Source organism: Epinephelus fuscoguttatus, linkage group LG12, assembly GCF_011397635.1.
Source record: "Epinephelus fuscoguttatus linkage group LG12, E.fuscoguttatus.final_Chr_v1".
Classification (NCBI taxonomy): domain Eukaryota; kingdom Metazoa; phylum Chordata; class Actinopteri; order Perciformes; family Serranidae; genus Epinephelus; species Epinephelus fuscoguttatus.
The window spans coordinates 17934386-17953778 of record NC_064763.1 but is presented as its reverse complement, the minus strand read 5'-3'; the positions used below and the strand labels follow the sequence as shown (position 1 = coordinate 17953778).

At 41.6% G+C, this 19393-nt stretch overlaps 1 protein-coding gene across 1 annotated transcript; it reads left to right on the top strand.

Moving 5' to 3' along the window:
- The first annotated feature begins 3362 nt into the window (after positions 1 to 3362).
- ruvbl2 (RuvB-like AAA ATPase 2) lies at positions 3363 to 10662 on the top strand. Its single transcript, XM_049591436.1, has 14 exons — positions 3363 to 3483; positions 5315 to 5369; positions 5544 to 5599; positions 5877 to 6018; positions 6188 to 6317; positions 6395 to 6461; positions 6604 to 6710; positions 6799 to 6892; positions 7793 to 8011; positions 8090 to 8208; positions 8341 to 8460; positions 8557 to 8686; positions 8837 to 8951; positions 10283 to 10662. Exons 2-14 carry the CDS (start codon positions 5315 to 5317, stop codon positions 10306 to 10308), a joined length of 1380 nt encoding a protein of 459 aa, XP_049447393.1. The 5' UTR covers positions 3363 to 3483; the 3' UTR covers positions 10309 to 10662.
- The last annotated feature ends 8731 nt before the right edge of the window (positions 10663 to 19393 follow it).

The window sequence follows — 19393 nt, the reverse complement described above, 5'->3', positions numbered from 1 at the left end:
GGGTGTTCCATTTCACATCTCCATTATTTCTTTTGAATTGTACATGTTCTTTTTCTGCTAACTTTTGGTGAGGGCAGCAATTCAGTTTTATAAGTAAAAAAGTGGTCTGTGGATTTAATGTATTATAAAACTGTGACAGATGGAGATATAGGAAATGTGTAACTTTAGATTAATAGACAAAGGAAACAGCTGCATTTTGATAAAAGATTTGAAAGTCTGTGAAGACTTATTGTAGCTGGTTGACATGCTTTCATCACAAAGTTTCATCCGAATGTGAGAGGGGCTGGATGGAACAATGATTTTGGGGTTTGATGCCACATGAGCCAACCAACTGTTAAGTTAACAGTTGTTACTGTAACTGTATCTTGTGAAAATTAGACTATTTTCAAAAATTAAAGGGCCAGTGTGTAAAATGGGTTGAAAACAGTGACATCAGTGGTCAAATTCTAGATTGCAGGGCTCACTCGCTCACCCCTCCCGGCGGGTAAATGACGGTGGCCTCGTAGGGACAAAAAGCCTTGCACACGAGTTTTTCAGGAGTAGGTCTATCTAGCGACGAGGTGGATATTTATTTAGAAATCTAAACCGTGTTACGATATTGTAATGAATCCCTCACGAGCAGGAGACCAGAGGAGCGTTCGGGAAAAAGGCCAGTTTATTTGAGCACTCCAAAAACTCCGGTAACACTCCAGGGGGTAAAAGACTCCGTCCCAAACTCTGACTCTTCTAGCGTAACAGACACACTTAATACACACATACTCGTTTACCATACTGAGTGGGGACCCCCTCCCCTCTCTGCTCAATCAACCTCCAGCCTGCACACTGACTGGTCTCTGAATGGTCTATAGCAGCTGCAATGGATGACTTTGAACGCAATTTTGAAGAGTTTCTTGTAGCGGACACAGACCCAGAGCCATACCTGTTTGAGCCGGAGCATACAGATGAGGAACTCCATGTGTTTGATGCTGAGCGGGCGAGAAGAGAGGCTGAATGCACAGAATGGGTTTCGGTGCTACTGCTACCATCGTTGGGGAGATATATCACCAGGAGGAAAAGCGCCGCAGAGAGTGCATCACAAGGAGTGAAGTTGCGTCTTCTTTTCCTCGCAGATGACGGTTCGGGTTCATTCTCTCCTGTTGCGTGGTAAGTGTGGTCCATTCGCAAACTTTATAACTAAAAAAACTTTTCACTACTCTCTATCCACGAACTACTAACACTCTCTGCTGTTTCCTCCTCCTTCTTCCTTCCTTCCTTCCTTCCGCTGTCTTCGTTGGTTTATTTATACACGCGAAACGCGTTCTCTGGCTGGCTGGATTGTCTGCTTGGTCTGCCGTACATACATGGTGGCGCAAGATGGCGACCTCTCTAAAGCAAGGCCCTTGCTATATATATATATATATATATATATATATAAAAAGCATAATTATAAGGCTACGAAAACCAAATGAATTTTATTTTATAGCGATTATACACTTACACAATACAATACACAACATATTAATGGGTAGAATATTCAGATTCAGATTCAGATTGACAATAAACCATGCCAAATATTACACACTGGCCCTTTAAAAACTGTTAATACTGTTAATTGTCTATTATTATTTTAAATGACAACTGTGTAGACAACTGGCAATTGTTTTCATTGCAGATCTATGTGAAATCAGCAGATTTGTTTATTTCTGTGGTAATTTTCAGCTGACTGTAACATTTACAGATATACAGATAAACACAGTGGTCCGACCTATCTGATGTTTCTGCTGTGCTTTTTTTGTACTGTGTAATTTCACTATTGTCTTGATAAACCAAAACTACCAGCACGGAAGCAAAGCAATGTACTGTCCGGAAGTTATTGTAAAGAAACATTGTGATTTGATCTATTACATATTCATGTTTTCTGGTTCTTATTTTATTTAAATGTTCTAATTTTTGTTTCTATTGTTTGCATTTTAAGATTGTGCAAAGCAACCCCCTAAGGGCTCCTTTATGCCCAGTGTTAGATATGGAGATGGATCTGCGTTCATTTTGTCCATATGTTTTTGTGCATGTTTTCGAAACGCTTATGGTTACGGATGAAACGAAACAGTACCACTGGAGATCTTAAGGCAGTGTAGCATAGTTCAAGTGAGATACAACTGTGGGACACAATGAAGAAATTAGAATAAAGGCAGAATGGAACGAATTGGTAATACAGTGAAAATAATTCTCAGTCTATGTAGGGATGTATATAATGTTAATGGCTGCACAGATCACTGCCCTCTACAATGCTGCCTCTGTTAAAAGGTACAATATTAAGGCCTCTTCCACCATTGCCTCGTTTGTCATTGTATGAAACTTTTGACTCTGCCCTCTAGCGCTATCTATTGGCTGTATCTATGCCATCATAAAAGATGAATGAGAGTATGAGGGCAGTAATGTTTACATTAAAAACTGATGTATGTAAAGGGAGTATAAATGAGCCTTAATGGGGCTCGTTGGCACAAATGAACAGCTTGACTTTCATCACAAATCACCTAATTTTATAAAACAATTGTGTACATTCACAGATTTTAGTAATATGTGACATGCACCTTCACCTATGATTTGCTGCTAATTTGAATATTCCAACATAAATTATGACAAAGAAATACCCTGAGAGTGAAAAGTGTTCCAACCAACCCCAGTCTCCCCTACTCCAGACAAAATGCAGAATATTAATATACTGTCTGAATCGTCACTGCCAGTTTGCTGTAACTTTGCAGCTGCTCTGCACTGAAATTGTTAAACCTGTAAAATTACCTTTGAGCCTTGCAACCTCTGGTGGATAAATGTACACAGTGCTCACCAAGGCTGTCATTGGCCCCTGTTCACCAGGATTCACCCCACTGTGGAGGCCTCTGTGTGGGGACATGATTCACTGTTGGAGATACACAACAATTTGAAACAGTGCAAGTAGTTTGGCATAACAAAGCAGTTTTAACTGGCTTGCCTTTACTGTCCCAGCATGCCTATGTCTTATAACCTGCAAACACAGACCTCCCCTTTTCGTGTGGGATTAGTCTCTTCAAACATGTTAGAGGCTGCCTCCCTGAACAAATTCACCCTACCTATCTGTGAACTTTGTGCAAGTTTGTTTTGTTAATCCCACATTACATAAAGGAAAGCTAGAGGAAAAATAGTCAAAGGTTTAACGTAGTTTAAAGATGGGGTTTGTTAATTAGAAAAAGCAGACAGAGGGGCACGTTAAAATCTTCCTACCTCTCTTCGGTGCACCAAATGGGGATGTGAGGCAGATATAAGCGGTTTAAAAAGTCTAAAATACACAGTTAAGTGATCCAAACCGACATAAACGAGGAGTCACACAAGCCTCCGTGTCGACAGAGGGCATTAAACTTGAATACGTACATAGAAAAATAGGAACTTGTTTCTCCCCGGACCCAATTCCTCTGCGCACCGTTAGAAAGAAGCGCCGCATTCTCACATTTCTGAAGTGTGGCAGCACAGGTGAGTTTACATTCATCTGATAACTGTAGTAAATACTTAAGATCTTGCTCTTTCACTTCCTGGTGTCGTAGCAGGTTACTTTTGATTAAAATAGCTTCATGAGCAAATCTTCTGCGGTGTCTTGACGTTAGTGAAAACAGAAAACCGATGAATGGAGCTAGCTAGTTTGCTAACACAACATTAGCTAGCGTTAGCATTACAGTTTGCAGTACTAGCGCTGCCGATAAAATAGATTTATGATAAAAGGTAATAGTTGTGGCTTCCGCATATAATTTGAGTCATATTTTTGACTGATATGGATATTTTATAAAAGTGATAAATATGACAAATTAAAAGACAGCACTATGGCTAACGCTCTCGTGTGCTTGTGTTGTGGCATGCGTTACAGCTGTCACTATGACAACCAGCTGGACAGGACAGACTGTACTTTAATTCATGTGATACAGACTGGTTAATGAGGTTAATATTAGCTCTGAGACTTGGGGTGAAACCTGGTGCTTTTGGTATTTAATTACAAAAGACCTTAAGCATCAATAGAGGTATTGAAGTAAATAGCTCTGATCCAGGACCAGGAGTAAAACACATATACTCAGGCACTTGGCTTATTGTAAAGACAAGTGGAAAGTATATAACTGTAAAATGTCTGTGACTAATAACGTTATTGGATACTAATGAACCAAAACTGAACTCAATGGTGCACAATACCGTTTTCTATTTAGCAGTATGCCACTTTCCAATCCTCTGTGGCCTGTTTTCATGACTTAATAAACGTTTCTGAGTTGCTCTCAGCCCAGTTTACAGAGTATGTTTTCGTACTGTTGAGGCTCCTAACTGTGGCTGGATTTTGGCTGTAGCCAGCCTTCTGTTAAGAACCTGTATACTGACTTTGTTTATTCATTTCAGGTACATTTTATTTTTTATATCAGAGTTTTAGTTCCTCCTGCAGTATTTTTCTTAATGGGGTTTATTTCAGATTTCTTTTTAAAAACAATTTATCTTCAACAAGACACTGTATAAAGATGTTTTGACTGATATTCCTCCTCTCCCACCATGATAGAATTCAGGCGGCACACAACATAAGCTATGTAGACTAAACATAGTTAAAGAAAATTAAAGAAAAAAACACTAACCAATATGAAAGACATATTTATAATACATAGATACTGAAGTTGTTCGGGGTCCAGAGATGTTCACCACCATCATCTGGGCCACTGATATGCATAAAAGCAAGCACAAAAGGGAGACAGAAAAATATGGAAGATATATCAGGGATCAGCCGAATACTTTGTTTGCAATGTGCCTAGTTACATACAAATATACTAAACTTTACTCAGCCAGAAAGTAATCAGAGCCTAAAGCATCATAGCGGCTAAGGAAGGTTGCTTTGTGGCAGTGTTTTTGTAAGATGAGTCCCACTCTTGCTTATTCCTTTGATGCAGTGTTATTATAGTGTTCATTAGGCATGGCAAGGCAAGCTTATAGCCTATATATAGCATCTTATTATAAACAGAGGTTATTCAAAGTGCTTTACAGGCAAAAGATGAGAAAAATAAAATTATTTTTAAAAATAGAACAATAAAATATAATATATGAAAGCACAGACACGTTTAAGAACCAAATTAATCAAATCAATAAAAGTACCATAAAACCTGATTAACAAAAGGCTATTGAAAAGAAAATGGCTACAGCTGGGGCATATCTTCGATCCAATGAGAGCAAACATATCTGTGATATATTTTGTAAAAATACAGGAGAAGTGTTCATACTTTGTCACTGATAATTGTTTTTTATATTACATATATCTCGGCTGTCTGCTTTTAATTAAATACAGATGGCGTCTACAAAGGTTCCAGAGGTTCGTGACATCACACGGATTGAGAGAATTGGTAAGCATCTGCATTTACACTGGTAAACTGACTGTCCAGCTGTTTATGGATACAAGTTGATGACTGCTGCATGCATGTTGTCATAGGTCAGCCCTAATATATGTTGTACCTGGTCTTTAGTCCTTCCTCCAAATGTGGTTAATATTAAAGTGTTCATTTCTATCTTGTGTTTAGGAGCGCACTCTCACATTCGTGGTCTCGGTTTGGATGATGCTTTGGAGCCAAGACAGGTAGCGTTAAGTTCATATTGTGTAGCTTTGAGACTTGTTCCCTCTTCAGGTGGCATTTAGCATCTAAAGAAATGTATATAGATGTGTTTCGGTCATAACTCTGCAAGGTAATCCTGCTTCTTGGATTCCAGTGTGTGTCAAGTGAACGCTCAGTATTTGATTATTAGCACAGATGTTATGAATTTAGCAGATATATTGGATTACAGCGCAGAATGATATCCAGATGTGAGTTAATATGTGTTTGGCTTCAAGGGTACCTGTTCCTATTCACCTGCAGGTGTCTCAGGGGATGGTCGGCCAGCTGGCCTCCCGTCGGGCAGCGGGGGTCATCCTGGAGATGATCAAAGACGGTCACATTGCTGGCAGAGCAGTCCTGATCGCTGGCCAACCTGGCACAGGAAAGACCGCCATCGCTATGGGTAAGGGCCACGTTGGAGGCTTTCCAGAACACAATATCATTTCATCCTCCTCTGGAAGTCATATTGTTGTTGTAATTGGCTTAAGTTCTATTTTCGTTGAAGCATAAGTTTATTTTCTCCGGTTCAAAAGCTGAGTATAAATTCAGATGAGATTATATTTTTCATGCAGGCATCGCCCAGTCTCTTGGCCCCGATACACCCTTCACAGCGCTGGCCGGTAGTGAGATCTTTTCTCTGGAGATGAGCAAAACTGAGGCACTCAGCCAAGCTTTTAGAAAAGCCATCGGAGTGAGGATCAAGTGAGTAAGCAATAATTGTGTTTTGTGATTCTTATTGTTTGAAAGCAATCTGTATTCACAGTGGGTTTCTGTCACAGAGAAGAGACAGAGATTATTGAAGGAGAGGTGGTGGAGATCCAGATTGATAGACCGGCCACTGGAACGGTAAGCTGCTCACATGTCGGCTCCTTGTGCAGTCATAACGGGCTGTCTTACACAGTCATTCTTTTTAACAGACCACACTGTTTGACTTGTTTGAAGGCAGTCATGGCCAAAAGGAAATTACACATTTATCTTTGTCTCTCAGGGTGCCAAGGTGGGCAAGCTGACTCTAAAGACTACTGAGATGGAGACAATATACGACTTAGGCAACAAGATGATCGACAGTCTGAGTAAAGAGAAGGTTCAAGCAGGGTGAGTTAATCTCCTGTTCATTAATCAGGATCACTCAGGCCTGTCGGATAGACACACGTCATCTTAACGTTCTGATGTTTTCTATCAGAGATGTTATTACCATCGACAAAGCCACCGGAAAGATCAGCAAGCTGGGCCGCTCCTTCACCAGAGCCAGAGACTATGATGCCATGGGAGCTCAGGTATCCACAAACTGTCACATCACTAAAACTTCACTGGTGCAGTCATTGATTCACAAACAACAGCAGATGTTTAACGTCCATTTGCCTTCACACAATTCGTTGTTGAATATCACCATACTCGAATAGACCAATGATACATATTTTGTTGAGTTGAGTACAGACAGTGTTCAAGTGGCATCAGACCCCCTTTAGGCATTCGTCAAGGTCGTCTGCCAGAAGCTGTCATAAATTGACTTTTTATCCAGTTTAAGCCAAATTTTTACAATGTGCTTTTTGGATCTTTGTCGTTTTTAACCGGATGATGAAAATTTAATTATCGGACATGTGGATCTTAAGTTATTAGAGCAAAAAGCTGAGCAAGTGTTAGCAGCAGTTTGGGTCCAGCCCCTGCTGTAACAAACAGCATCAGTAAAACACTGATTTTTAACGTGAAGCTGGTTTATTCAGTGTTTATACCAGTTCAAATCACCTGGCCTGTTTGTTTTGGAGAGGTGGAGACCTCTGCAGATAATTCGGCTCCTGGTAAAAACCTCTTCAATATCTGGATCTTAAGTTATCAGTTAAAAAAGGTGAGCACAGGTTAGCAGGAATTGGGCCAGCAGCCCAGCCGAACAGGGTCGGAGGAACATTGATTTGTATCATGACGCTGCTTTATTCAGTGTTTTTCCCGGTTTAATCACCTGGTCCGTTTTTTGTTTTTTTTTTTTTTTTTTGGAGAGGAAGAGACTCCTGCGGATAATTCGTCACATGGTAAAAACTTTCTGGGTGATGAACACCGGGGAAATCCTAAGCAGGAGAATCTAACTGCAATGACAGCATTGCTCCGTGTCTTGTTATTTTTCTGATTTTGTACATTGAAATGGGACAGATTTTTCACGGTTCATTGTGTTTGTGTTGTAGACACAGTTTGTACAGTGCCCAGAGGGAGAGCTACAGAAAAGGAAAGAGGTGGTGCACACAGTGTCCCTCCATGAGATCGACGTCATCAACAGCCGCACTCAAGGATTCCTGGCTCTCTTCTCCGGAGACACCGGAGAGATAAAGTCCGAAGTCCGTGAGCAGATTAATGCCAAAGTGTGTGAGTGGAGGGAAGAGGGCAAGGCAGAGATCATTCCTGGGGTAGGTGCAACTATGTGTGTTTATATTTTGCTTTGTCTGTGATTGTACTTTACTAACTTTCTGCGTTTGTGGTTCCAGGTGTTATTTATTGACGAGGTCCATATGCTGGACATGGAGTGCTTTTCTTTCCTGAACCGTGCCCTGGAGAGTGACCTGTCCCCAGTTCTCATTATGGCCACCAACAGAGGCATCACTCGGTACTATTACGTCTACATTTTCCTCCTATCTGATCATTAGAGTTGTGGAAAAGTTTTATGTCTTGCCTTTTTTTGTGGGGAACTTTGAATCTGTGTCATTTCTTTTCAAATATCCACTCTTATCTCTCTTAGTATCCGCGGCACAAACTATCAGAGCCCTCATGGCATCCCCATCGACCTGCTGGATCGCCTGCTCATCATCGCCACCTCCCCTTACACCGAAAAAGAGACGAGGCAGATCCTCAAGATCCGGTGAATATATGCGTTCATCATCTGTCAGCAAGCTATGTTTGCTTCTTCCCAGCGTTTCAAATAAAATGGAAACCAACTTGCGTGGTTTCATTTCAGGTGTGAGGAGGAGGACGTGGAGCTGAGCGAGGAGGCTCACACTGTCCTGACTCGCATTGGCATGGAGACGTCGCTGCGTTACGCCATCCAGCTGATCAGCACCGCTGGACTTGTGTGTCGCAAACGCAAGGTAAGCTCAGTCTGAGCAGGCAGATTTTATCGCTGCAAAATCTAGAAGCAACTTGTTTTAAATTACTCGACAGATTATGTTTCAGTTGTGTGGTCATGAATTGCTGTAGTGTTCGTGTTGATTATCATCTCTGGGTTTTGGCTTCTTCAGGGGACAGAAGTCCAGGTGGAGGACATCAAAAGGGTTTACTCTCTGTTCCTGGATGAGGCCAGATCCTCTCAGTACATGAAGGAGTATCAGGATTCCTTCCTCTTTAATGAAACACGTGAGTTTGCTGTCCACCCTCTCTGCCTGGTAGTGGCTGAATTCCTCGGCTGTCGACATATGCACATAGCAACAGTACACATTGATGCTGCTGATGTGGGTCAACCCTCTGAGACCCACCACAGACTCAAACATTAAACTCAAAAGTTTAGAATGTATAAGTGCTTAGAACATTATGATGGAAGTATATGATGGTTATTCTCATGTTTAATTATGTCTCAAGTTGCAGCAATTTTAGGGTTGATACCATTTGTTCCAAAGATTTGGTGCTAATTTTAAACATTTTTACCACCTGAGAATTGTTAAAAATGGTCAAAAAAATCCCTCAAACACCACATTTAGACACCAAGAGCTCCTTAGAAAAACCCATGCTGTGATTTGGTACCAAAACCTTTTGACATTTGGATTTTTCAGCAATTGAATGGCAAGCAGTGCTGTTCTGGAAACTGCTGAGAAACCTCCTTATTGTCAGTATACTTATGAAAGCCACATGTCATCTGAATGCCTGAGGTCTCTAGTTTGTGGTTGTACAGTTTGATAGGGCTGTGATTATCCTAGAGGTCACAAGAGGTCATTTTACACAGTGAGGTCAATTTTAAAAGAATGGTCTTACTGCAGTGAAATGTAATGGCTACTATGGGGACTCGCATCATCACACATTAATAAAATTGGGCTCGTTGAATCCACAAGAGTCTCAGCTTTCCACTTATACTCAATTTATGGGATTCCAAGACTGTTTAGAGACCCCAGTGTGCGGAAATATTAAAATACAATAGGTGAAAATAACACATTTGCACTGCGTGAGAATAACAGCGTGGTTTTTGCCCCAAACTGTATGAGACTAGCATAAAGTGGGCGTGTCTGTAAAGGGGAGACTTGTGGGTACCCATAGAACCCATTTTCTTTGGAGCGTTATTTAGCCCACTTCCTGATGATCCCAGCATTATAACTGTAGCCTTAAAACTTAGCCTGCAGCAGCCTCCTGAAGACACAAATATCGTCTGGGATCAGCAGCAGCCCTGTGGGTCTCAGAAGGTATTAAATATAAGTCACGATGCATCAAAATGCTGAAACTGACTGTTAGCCAGGGGCACCTGCTGTAATCTGCTGCAGTCGTTTAAGTTTTCAGTTTTAACATGTTTACAGAAACTGCTCGCTTGGGCGAAGCAAAGAAGAGAAAAGAGAGATAGATGGAAAAATACTGTATGACAATGCAGCTCAGTGTTGCACTCATAGGCTCAGCTCTCCCGTCAAGTAATTTAAAATTCTTAGTATATACAAATTCTGCATGACATGGTGAATAAGCAACATGTTTCTGTTCTTAAATTTCAGAATCGTCTTCAATGGACACCTCTTAATGAAGATGATTCACCTGTTTTCTTGCTCTGAAGCTTTTACGTTGTCGATCGCCTTTGCAGTCGGAGTCAATTCAGAACTGGATCTTACTTAAATTTGAATTCAGCATTGAATTACATTGAAGATGGAATTTCAAATGTATTAGACTGAGTGAATTTTCCTTAAAATCTCTGTTCCCCTTTTGAATTCAAATTTATTCACTGAAAATCAGCCTAATTCTGAATTTATCACATTTCTGTTCTTCATCGAGGCCTTATGGCAGGAACGCCCATTCCTTCAGTTTTTTTCTTTGTTTTTTTTGTCGACTTGTCTTTACATGGTTTATTTTTATGAAAATAATTAAACAGGCTTTTCTAAGCACACTGTGATAATTTGTCTCCTTATTTGTCACTCAGTATTTATTGATGGGAAAACACTGATTGGAACAAAGATGAACATTTTACATTAACATTTCCTGTGTATTATTATGTCATTTTAGTTAGTTTTGTAAGTACACAATATCGTTGCAGTTACTTTTTTTCTAAAGTCTAGTTTTTATTTCCGTCAGCTCGTATGTTGTTCCCCCCCATGTAGTTCAAGTTATTGATGTAGTTTCAGTCAGCCTGTAACACAAGGTTGTGATAGTTTCAAATTGTTGCCACAAGGTGGAGTCCAAAGATCTCTCTTACAAACATGCACTGTGCAAACTGAGATAAATGGAGGCCCTGAACATGTTTTTCATTGAGCAAGTCAAACAGCATTGCTGACATCCTAAAAATATCTCCCGTTTGCATCATTTAGTTTATTGAAGACGCCTCACTGTATGATGGGTGTGAGCATGAACTGTAAATGACTGCAGCTAGTCCACACCTCACACTCACACCCAGTCTGCTGCACTGTAGGTGCTACCCTGCTCTGATAAACACACACACACTGCAGATCAGACATCCTCACACCTAGAGTCTTCTGTATTTAGATAATCAGATATGTTGTACTTCAAATCCCAATCCTGTTCCTGGTGTTATTCCAACATGGGTTTGTTATAGCCTATGTTTAATTCACCAAAATGGTTGCTCTTTCAATCACAATTAAAACAAATTACAGAATGTGGTCAAATCACTGTTAAAACAAATTTGTTTTTTTATATGATTAAAGCGTCACATTCCTATATTACGACAAATTACAGTTCTTCCATGTTGTAAAAGCAGTCATCACACAGTATTACAACAAGCAACAGGCTTCTTTTGCATTATAAAAATGGTCACATCACTGTACTACAACACATTACAGTTTTTTTTACATTATAAAAGCAACTGAATCACTACTACAGCAAATTACAGTCTTTTACACTATAAAAGCAGTCACATCACTGTATTACAACAAATTACATTTTCTCCATATTAAAACAGTGGCCATCTCACTGCCTTAAAACAAATGACAGGTTTTTAGATCATAAAGGCGGTCACATCACTGTATTACAACAAATTACAGTTTTTACAGTTTTTTAAAGGTGGTGTCCTTGCTGCTGCGGCCATGGGTCGATTCTGGCCCATAGCTGCATTTTGTCGCCCCTCACCCCTCAAATTGTCCAGCCATTAAAGGCAAAAAGCCCCCCAAAATAATCTTTAAAATAAGTGGTCACATCACTGTATTACTAGAAATTACAGTTTTTTACATTATAAAAGTGGTTGAATCTCTGTGTTAAAACACAGTACAGTTTTTCACTTTATAAAAGTGATGGTGAGGTCAGTGGGTGGAGTGGGCACCCCATGTGCAAAGGCGGTGTCCTTGCCACAGCAGCCATGCCCTCGATTCCAGCCCATGTCCCACCTTTCACACCTCAAACTGTCCTGTCATTAAAGGCATAAAGCGCCAAAATATTATTTAAAAAAAAAAAAGTGATCACATCATTGTATTTCAACAAATTACAGTTTTTCTCCCCCTTTCACACTTCAAGCTGTCCTGTCACTAAAGGCAAAAAGCCGCAAAGAATAAGCTCCACAAAAGCGACCACATCACTGTATTACAACAAATTACAGTTTTTCCACACTAGAAAAGCAGTCACATCTCTGTATTACATTTGTTTGAGCTCTATAAAACCACAGCTGTAATGTCAGTCATGAATATCACCTACAGTCCTCCACCAAGAAGCTGCATTTCTTTCTTGACTAATTAGAGCAGATTAATCAATTGTGAGTACGGCGCAGACTGTCTCCTACGTAGAAATGAATATTTAATGTTCAGTGCTGGTGGGAGAGAGTTCTGCGTGGATTACCCTGCTGCCTACATCCCATAAATCCCCCTCAGTCCCACGAGTCTGCTGTTGGATGCTGCGTACCATCACCACGTCTGATGGATTCACTGGTTGGATTAAAGCTGGGATGAACTTCATGAGGGTTTGTATGTAAAACAGGGTGTGAGCACTACCTCTCACTCGGGCCATTTTCTGACGGTGAATGTCATGCACACTGATGTTAAATCTTAATCAGAATTTAGAGAGCAGATGCAGAACCCCTAGTACCTCCAAGCACATTCACACCAGTCTGTGTTTGTCTCTGTTTGATTATGACCTGAAGACACGTCTGTTTCTCCAGAGTCACTGTGAAGCATTGTTTACAGATCATATTCAGATCAGGCCCTCTGGGTGTGAGCAGGGTTTCTTGGATCGGTTCCAACTCTTTGTCCACACATCACTATCCACAGGCTACAAGGCTGCACAGCATGCTAACATGTTGTGGCATTTTGCCTGCTGCACAGATTCAGGTGCCCTTTCTCCACCACAGTCAGGCCATGCTACCGTTCTGCAAATGTCTCCATCACAGAACCCCACCCTCCCATCTCTTAAAGGGTACCTTTGGTGTTTTTCAACCTGGACCCTATTTTCCCATGTTTATGTGTCTGACTAATGGGAGCAACAATTTTTGAAACTGGGCCAGCATCGAATAAGGGGAATGCAGCCAGCAGGAGCAAAACAGGCTGTAATGTAATCAGGGCATGTGTGCACCCTTTACATCCACCAAAAGTGCTTGTTTTTGTCACTGACAGGGTCAAGCTATTGTTATGTGTCTAACAACATTATCAAAATGATTCCTACATAGAGAGAACTTTTTGTGAAAGGAAAAATCCTCTTTGTTTAACCAGAAACAGCCCCAAAGTTGATATCCCAAACCCACCAGACTACATTTAAAGGAGCAATAAGCGAAATTCATCATTTCTAGACTGAAGGAATTAAAAAATTGCTATGTGAAGAACTAGAGGTGTAATTTCATCTGGAGTATAGCATGACCTCACACACCCTCTCTCTGTGTTGATCTCCAGCCCATTGTTTACAAGCCGGTCCGGCTGCGCGTTCATGTACGTTCAGCACGTATTTTTGAAATTAAATGGCAGGGAGCAGAACGTCCACCTGAAGACGACCAGGATCTGACATTACCTCTAAAGAAACAACGGTTGATGGCGAAGAAGTTGTCGGATAAAGAAAGGGACAGAACTCGGATTAACACTGGCCTTGCATTTCCAAGGTGGAGAGCACTGCAAGAGCTTAAGGGGCTACAATCTGACTCGGAGCTAGCTCTTCTTCTCCTGGACAGGTACAACATAAAGTCAAATGTCTGTTTTAATTAGTGTTACAGTAACATTAGGCATCGTAGCATGGGTTAATGTCTGAGCGACTCTGTCCCAGCAATGGGTCAGGCGTTTCGGTTGTATTAGGTGAGTAGCCCGGCAGCCCAGCTAACATTTGCAATTAGCATTGTGAAATGTAGCCCGGCGGGCAGTCTGGCGGCTGTGTTTAGGTATTCCCCTGCCTACTTCAATGATGATGGTGCCTGTAATAAATGCAATATATTTGCTGAAATGAAGGCGAGGCTCAGTGACTAGAAGAGCTGGTAGAAGCGCTCCATAGCTGCAAGCTACTCCAATAGCCGTAGTAGCTCTAGTGCTAACTCTGGGAGCTAATGCTAACATTCCTCTCTTCTCGTGAGCCCGCCAGGCTCCACGCTAGAGCTTGCTGGAGCCGAGAAGCTAATTCCCCCACACTTCTCGGCTCGGACTCACTGAGCCTGGCGGAGAAGCGTGGGGACGTTAGCACTAATGGGCTGCCATGCTAACGTTCCAACTCTTCTCCGTGAGACCGTGAGCCCGGCTCAGTTGGAGTTGGAGCGTTAGCGTGGTAGCCGAGTAGTGCTAACGCTAACAGGAAAGCAGGGAAATAGCTAAACACAGCAGAGACCAAGAGTGAGTGAAAGACATTGCTAACTGCTAAACTAAAACTGTTTTATTTCCTCGCCCCTGTGGCGAGTGAATCTGCCTGCATTGAAAGCAGGGGCTAACCGGTGCTTCCTCCTCAGGCTCCACTTCACTCAGCTGCCTGACAGACCCGCTGCTTCTTCTCACTTTAACCTGAATAACAAACAGAAGCTAGCTGGTAGCAGCTAGCGGAGCGTTAGCTGCAGCATGACCGGAGGGCAACACAACCAGTTAGCCTCCTCATTTGTTATTCAGGTTAATGTGGGAAGAAGCAGCGGGTATATCGGGTATATATTGCTGCGGTACTCGTCTCGCCGGCACAGACGAGGCGAGTCGGGGGAGAGCAGAGGTAGAGGGAGGAGTGGCTCATGACACACTTTGTTTTGCTCTACAGGCAGTGCACAACAGCAAACCTAGCCGTGAAACGATTTCGCTTATTGCCCCTTTAAATAAACAGTAATTTTATCATTGCAAAAGACACTTCATTAAAAGGTCAACAGAAACAGAATAAAACTCATTAAAACCTGTCTTGGTAAATTTCTCCAGTGTCCCAACAACTACCAACTCTGGTTTGATTGAAATAAACCCTTAATCATGCTGGCCCTGTTCACGCTAAAATGACTGTTTTTTTTAAATGGAATCTGGTGGGTTTGGCAATGGCAATTTCGAGAATGAATTTAGTTAAACAAAAATGGTCTTACTCTTTAAAAAAAAAGTCTGGCTCTGTAGGGATCCTTTCCATAATGTTGTAACAATATGAGCCTGTCGATGGCAAACACAACATTTTAGTAGACATAACCTGAGGACGTGAACATGCCTCAGTTGGTTTAATTGCAGCCTGTTTTGCGGCTGCAGGACTGGACCAGTTTAAAAAATTGTTGCTCCCATTAGTCACACTCAAAAGCATAGACAAAATAGGGTTCTGGTTAAAAAAATACCAATGTTGTGTTTTAATCAAACAATTTACAGGAAATGGAAATTAGCGAGGGACGTTTCAAACACTGATGGTTTTCACCTGGGTCTCACTGATGGGCAGGAAAGCTCTCCAATCTATTGACTGTTTCAGGGGTCACTGGACATTCTCATAGTCTAACAAGACCTTCAGTATGAATGTCATTAGCTTAATGTATCCGTATCAAAATCAATTCCATCACTCATGCAATGAATCGACTTGCTGATCAATTTAATTGATTTGAGAAAATGTCAGCAAGGATTAACACATGCATCAATGAGAGTCCTTTTGCAATTCCTATTTTCACTACACCAGAGTCAAAGATGTTACCAATATCATTATTTTTGTCATCATCTCATGATGCTGCTTGTGTTCATATAAGCAGGGTGCTGAAGCAAAAACACAAGTAGCAATGTAAGTAATGATGTTGGGCTTTTGCATTACTAATTGTTGTCTGATACAGTCCGAAATAGTCCAACATAACCAAACCAAAAGGGAGGGGAATGAAGCTGCAGCAACAACAGTGTGGAGAGCCAGCCAGAGAGAAGACTGCCAGCTGCCCCGAGTCTTAAATAATTTGGCGATACCATCAGGTGTTTCGAGTTACTTTAACGATCTCTTTCCTACAGACAGAGAGCAGAAGTTGGGTTTACATCCAAATGCAGAGCAAATTTTAACTGAATTTTCAGAAAATCAGCAAAACAAAATGCAACGTTATGTGCTTTTTCATCCACTGCTGTTATGCAAATTTTGGAAGTTAGGTCATCAATGCTTCGTCAGTGGACCACAGCGTTAGACTCCAATGCACAGAGGCTCCCTTCACAGCAGTATATGCATTGGATTGCGGGTGTTTTTGATGCAGCCGGCAACAGCTGTAAAGAGCAAGGAAGTCCACAGGGTGGGTGGGAGGCGAGGTGGATGGGTCAAACAAACTCCGGACTTTCACCTGGGAAGTCGCTGTTTGTGTCCCGTGTGAAGCCAAAAGTCAATCGAGTTATTTTAATAGCAACGTAGTGTGCTAGTATGTCTAACTAACCATACCTCGGAATTACATTGCCTGAACTTAAGGAAGTAAGCTTAAAAACAAAGTGTTTGGCATACATCGTAAGTTTATTTTGAAAAGAGACTGAACATTTCCGTAACAAGCATGTTACGAGCATAAACGGTCACGCTGTCTGTGAATATCCAAAACAGACGCAGGGTACCTAGCGTGCCATTTTTTAATGTTTAGGTCCACTGATAAATCAATGTTTGATGAGTTGGGATGACAACATGTTGGATAAGTAGTGGGTGGTGCTAATTCTCTAGTCAAGTGCCACCATGGATCAATGAAAAGAACTGGATACAGCATTAGAGGAAGGCCCCCGTTCATTCCTGTGCAAGTTTCTAAGTGGTGCACAGAGCAAAAAATGGTCAACTTCCTGGGTTTAAAATTACTTTACTTCCACATCACTGGGCCCACAGAGCAAGTGCACTAGAGACTTTTGTGAGCCAAGCGGCTAACTTCTGGTTTAGCACTCGAGGAACTTCAATTAGGATAAAATGATGTAAATCCTGTGGCTCTTCTAGACTTTAGAAATGTTATCAGACTGAATGGTTCAAACTCTGACAGTGAAACAAGGGTTGTGACACTCAAAAAATGTATCCACTGATTTAGAAATGTTTCTTTCACAATGTAAGTCTACGAGGAAAAAGTCTTTGTGAGCCCAGTGGCATGAATGGAAACGAACTTACAAACAGGTGACTCGCACAGCACAGGAGACATCACCACAGGGGTTGTCATTTACACATGACTCAGGCACCCCCTAGATATGTGTTTATGCCAAGGTTGACTTCTCAAAGCAGAAATGGCTTTTGTGTCAAAATGACGTCAAGAGCAGACAGTCGGGTGAGCTTTCAGTGCAAACGGAATGACAAAGAACAGCATATATCCATGCTATATCCTTTAGCATGTTTTCTGCACTCCTTTCTATATTTATTATTTTGTCTGATGTCCCACATTTTCTTTTTCAATTTCATATTCCTTAAATAGGATTTTAGGATTCAAGCACCATTTGGAATGTGGTTCTCCTGAATGGATAGAATTCGAGTCCGTTTCCTGAGGTTCCCAAGAAAAAATAAATCTTCATCCTCCCTCTCTTTGCCATATGGGAAAGGGCTGAGCATGTGATTCCTGTGGTAAAATTAGAGAATGAGGTCAATGGAAGTGCATATACTGTACGTACTTTCACATATGGTGGTGAATGTGTCTGTTCTTTGATGCTGGAAAAACAGGGTTAAGTTCCTCAATCATGCTACATCAGATGTGATACGTTGTCGATTCAGGAATTATTTAAAACGAAAATATTAGTGGGCGGCGACCAGCTGAAGTCCTGAGTTCACATGTCAGTCCAGTTTGATCCGAAAGGTTTAGATTGTTTTGCAGCTCAAATGAAAGTGCACAATTTTCCTGGGTGGACTGATGGTTGAGGGGCAACATGCAGTCAGTTTCAACACCGCTGACAGAATGCAGGGCCCGGTAGGTCACCTACCATCATGAATAATCTATCAACCCCATTTATCACTCATTTCACAGCGCTTCCTCAATGACATTCATTCATTTGCGGTTAACAGCTCTCTGCTCTCATTCCTCGGGTTGTGTAAGACGTGAGGAAAGTGAGAGAAGAGAGCAAAGCATGAAAAGAAGTCAGAGGGAAGCAAATCGTCTTAATTTAGTAAGGGTTTGGAAAGTGAAGTGAATAATATGGATGATATTGGTTTGGCAAGAGCCTCTGATTTAAATGAATATTAAAAGACAGAGACAGTGTGTGCGTTTAATGACAGAGGAGCAAAAAAAATATGAGAACAAAACAATTCTCCAGGATTTATTTTGATGCTTGAGCTTTACAAGGCAGGCAAATTTATAGAGCAGCAAAGTAGTAAACAACAGAGGCCTTCATTCATCTTATTGAAATGTAATTTGACTAATTTGGCAAATCAGTGATGAATTAATCACCAGTCTGGAGCCAATCCCAGCTGACATTGGGCAAGAGGTGGGGTACAACCTAGACAGGCTGCCAGACTATGGCAGGGCTAACATGCGCACATGCACACCTATGGCTGATTCAGAGTCACCAATTAACCTGACGTGCATGTCTTTGGATTGTGGGAGGAACCTGGAGAAACCTAGAGAGAACATGCAACGGGGAGGAGGGGAGAACATGCAAACTCCACACAGGGGGGCTCCCCCACCCTGGGTTCGAACTTCTCATCCCAGGTTCAAACCAGGAACCCTCTTGCTGTGAGGTGACAATGCTAACCACTGCATCCTCGTGCCACCTATGTATGGAAATTACTTGGGCCAATTCTATGACTTAAGTCAGCTCAGTTGCTAGAGGAAAACGTTGGCATTGTACTTTTCAGCAAACCAAAGATATGTTACATTTGTTCATTTCATATGTATCATATGAATGTTTCTTAAGTGAAGTATGAGCTGACTTTATCTTCAGGAGGTGGAGGGGATGGTGGATGGTGTGACACCTATGCCTAAGCTGTAGACCACTAGCCTGAGTGTCAGTCTGAAGCTCCCAGAACCTTCAGTCTGACATCGCCTCCACTGAAGGCAATTTACAAGGGGGAGAGAATTTGATTTTTCCCTAACCAATCAGTAGAGATCAACAACTCACCCAGAATCTGACGTCATTAGTATCCATGCCTCGGGGGTGCCGAAAACAAGCGAGCATTGCCTGTTTAAAATGTCTCCGTCGTTGTGCACGCCCAGCTGCATCGCCGTTAAATCCAGTTTAGCAGCTTCCTTAATTTGGTCCTCCATTAACGCGAGTAGTGGTGAAATACCTTGACAGCATCATTAATGTGGTCTGTAGGATCTGTAGCGGTCGCCATTGTTGCTATCCTCACCAGTTACCCAC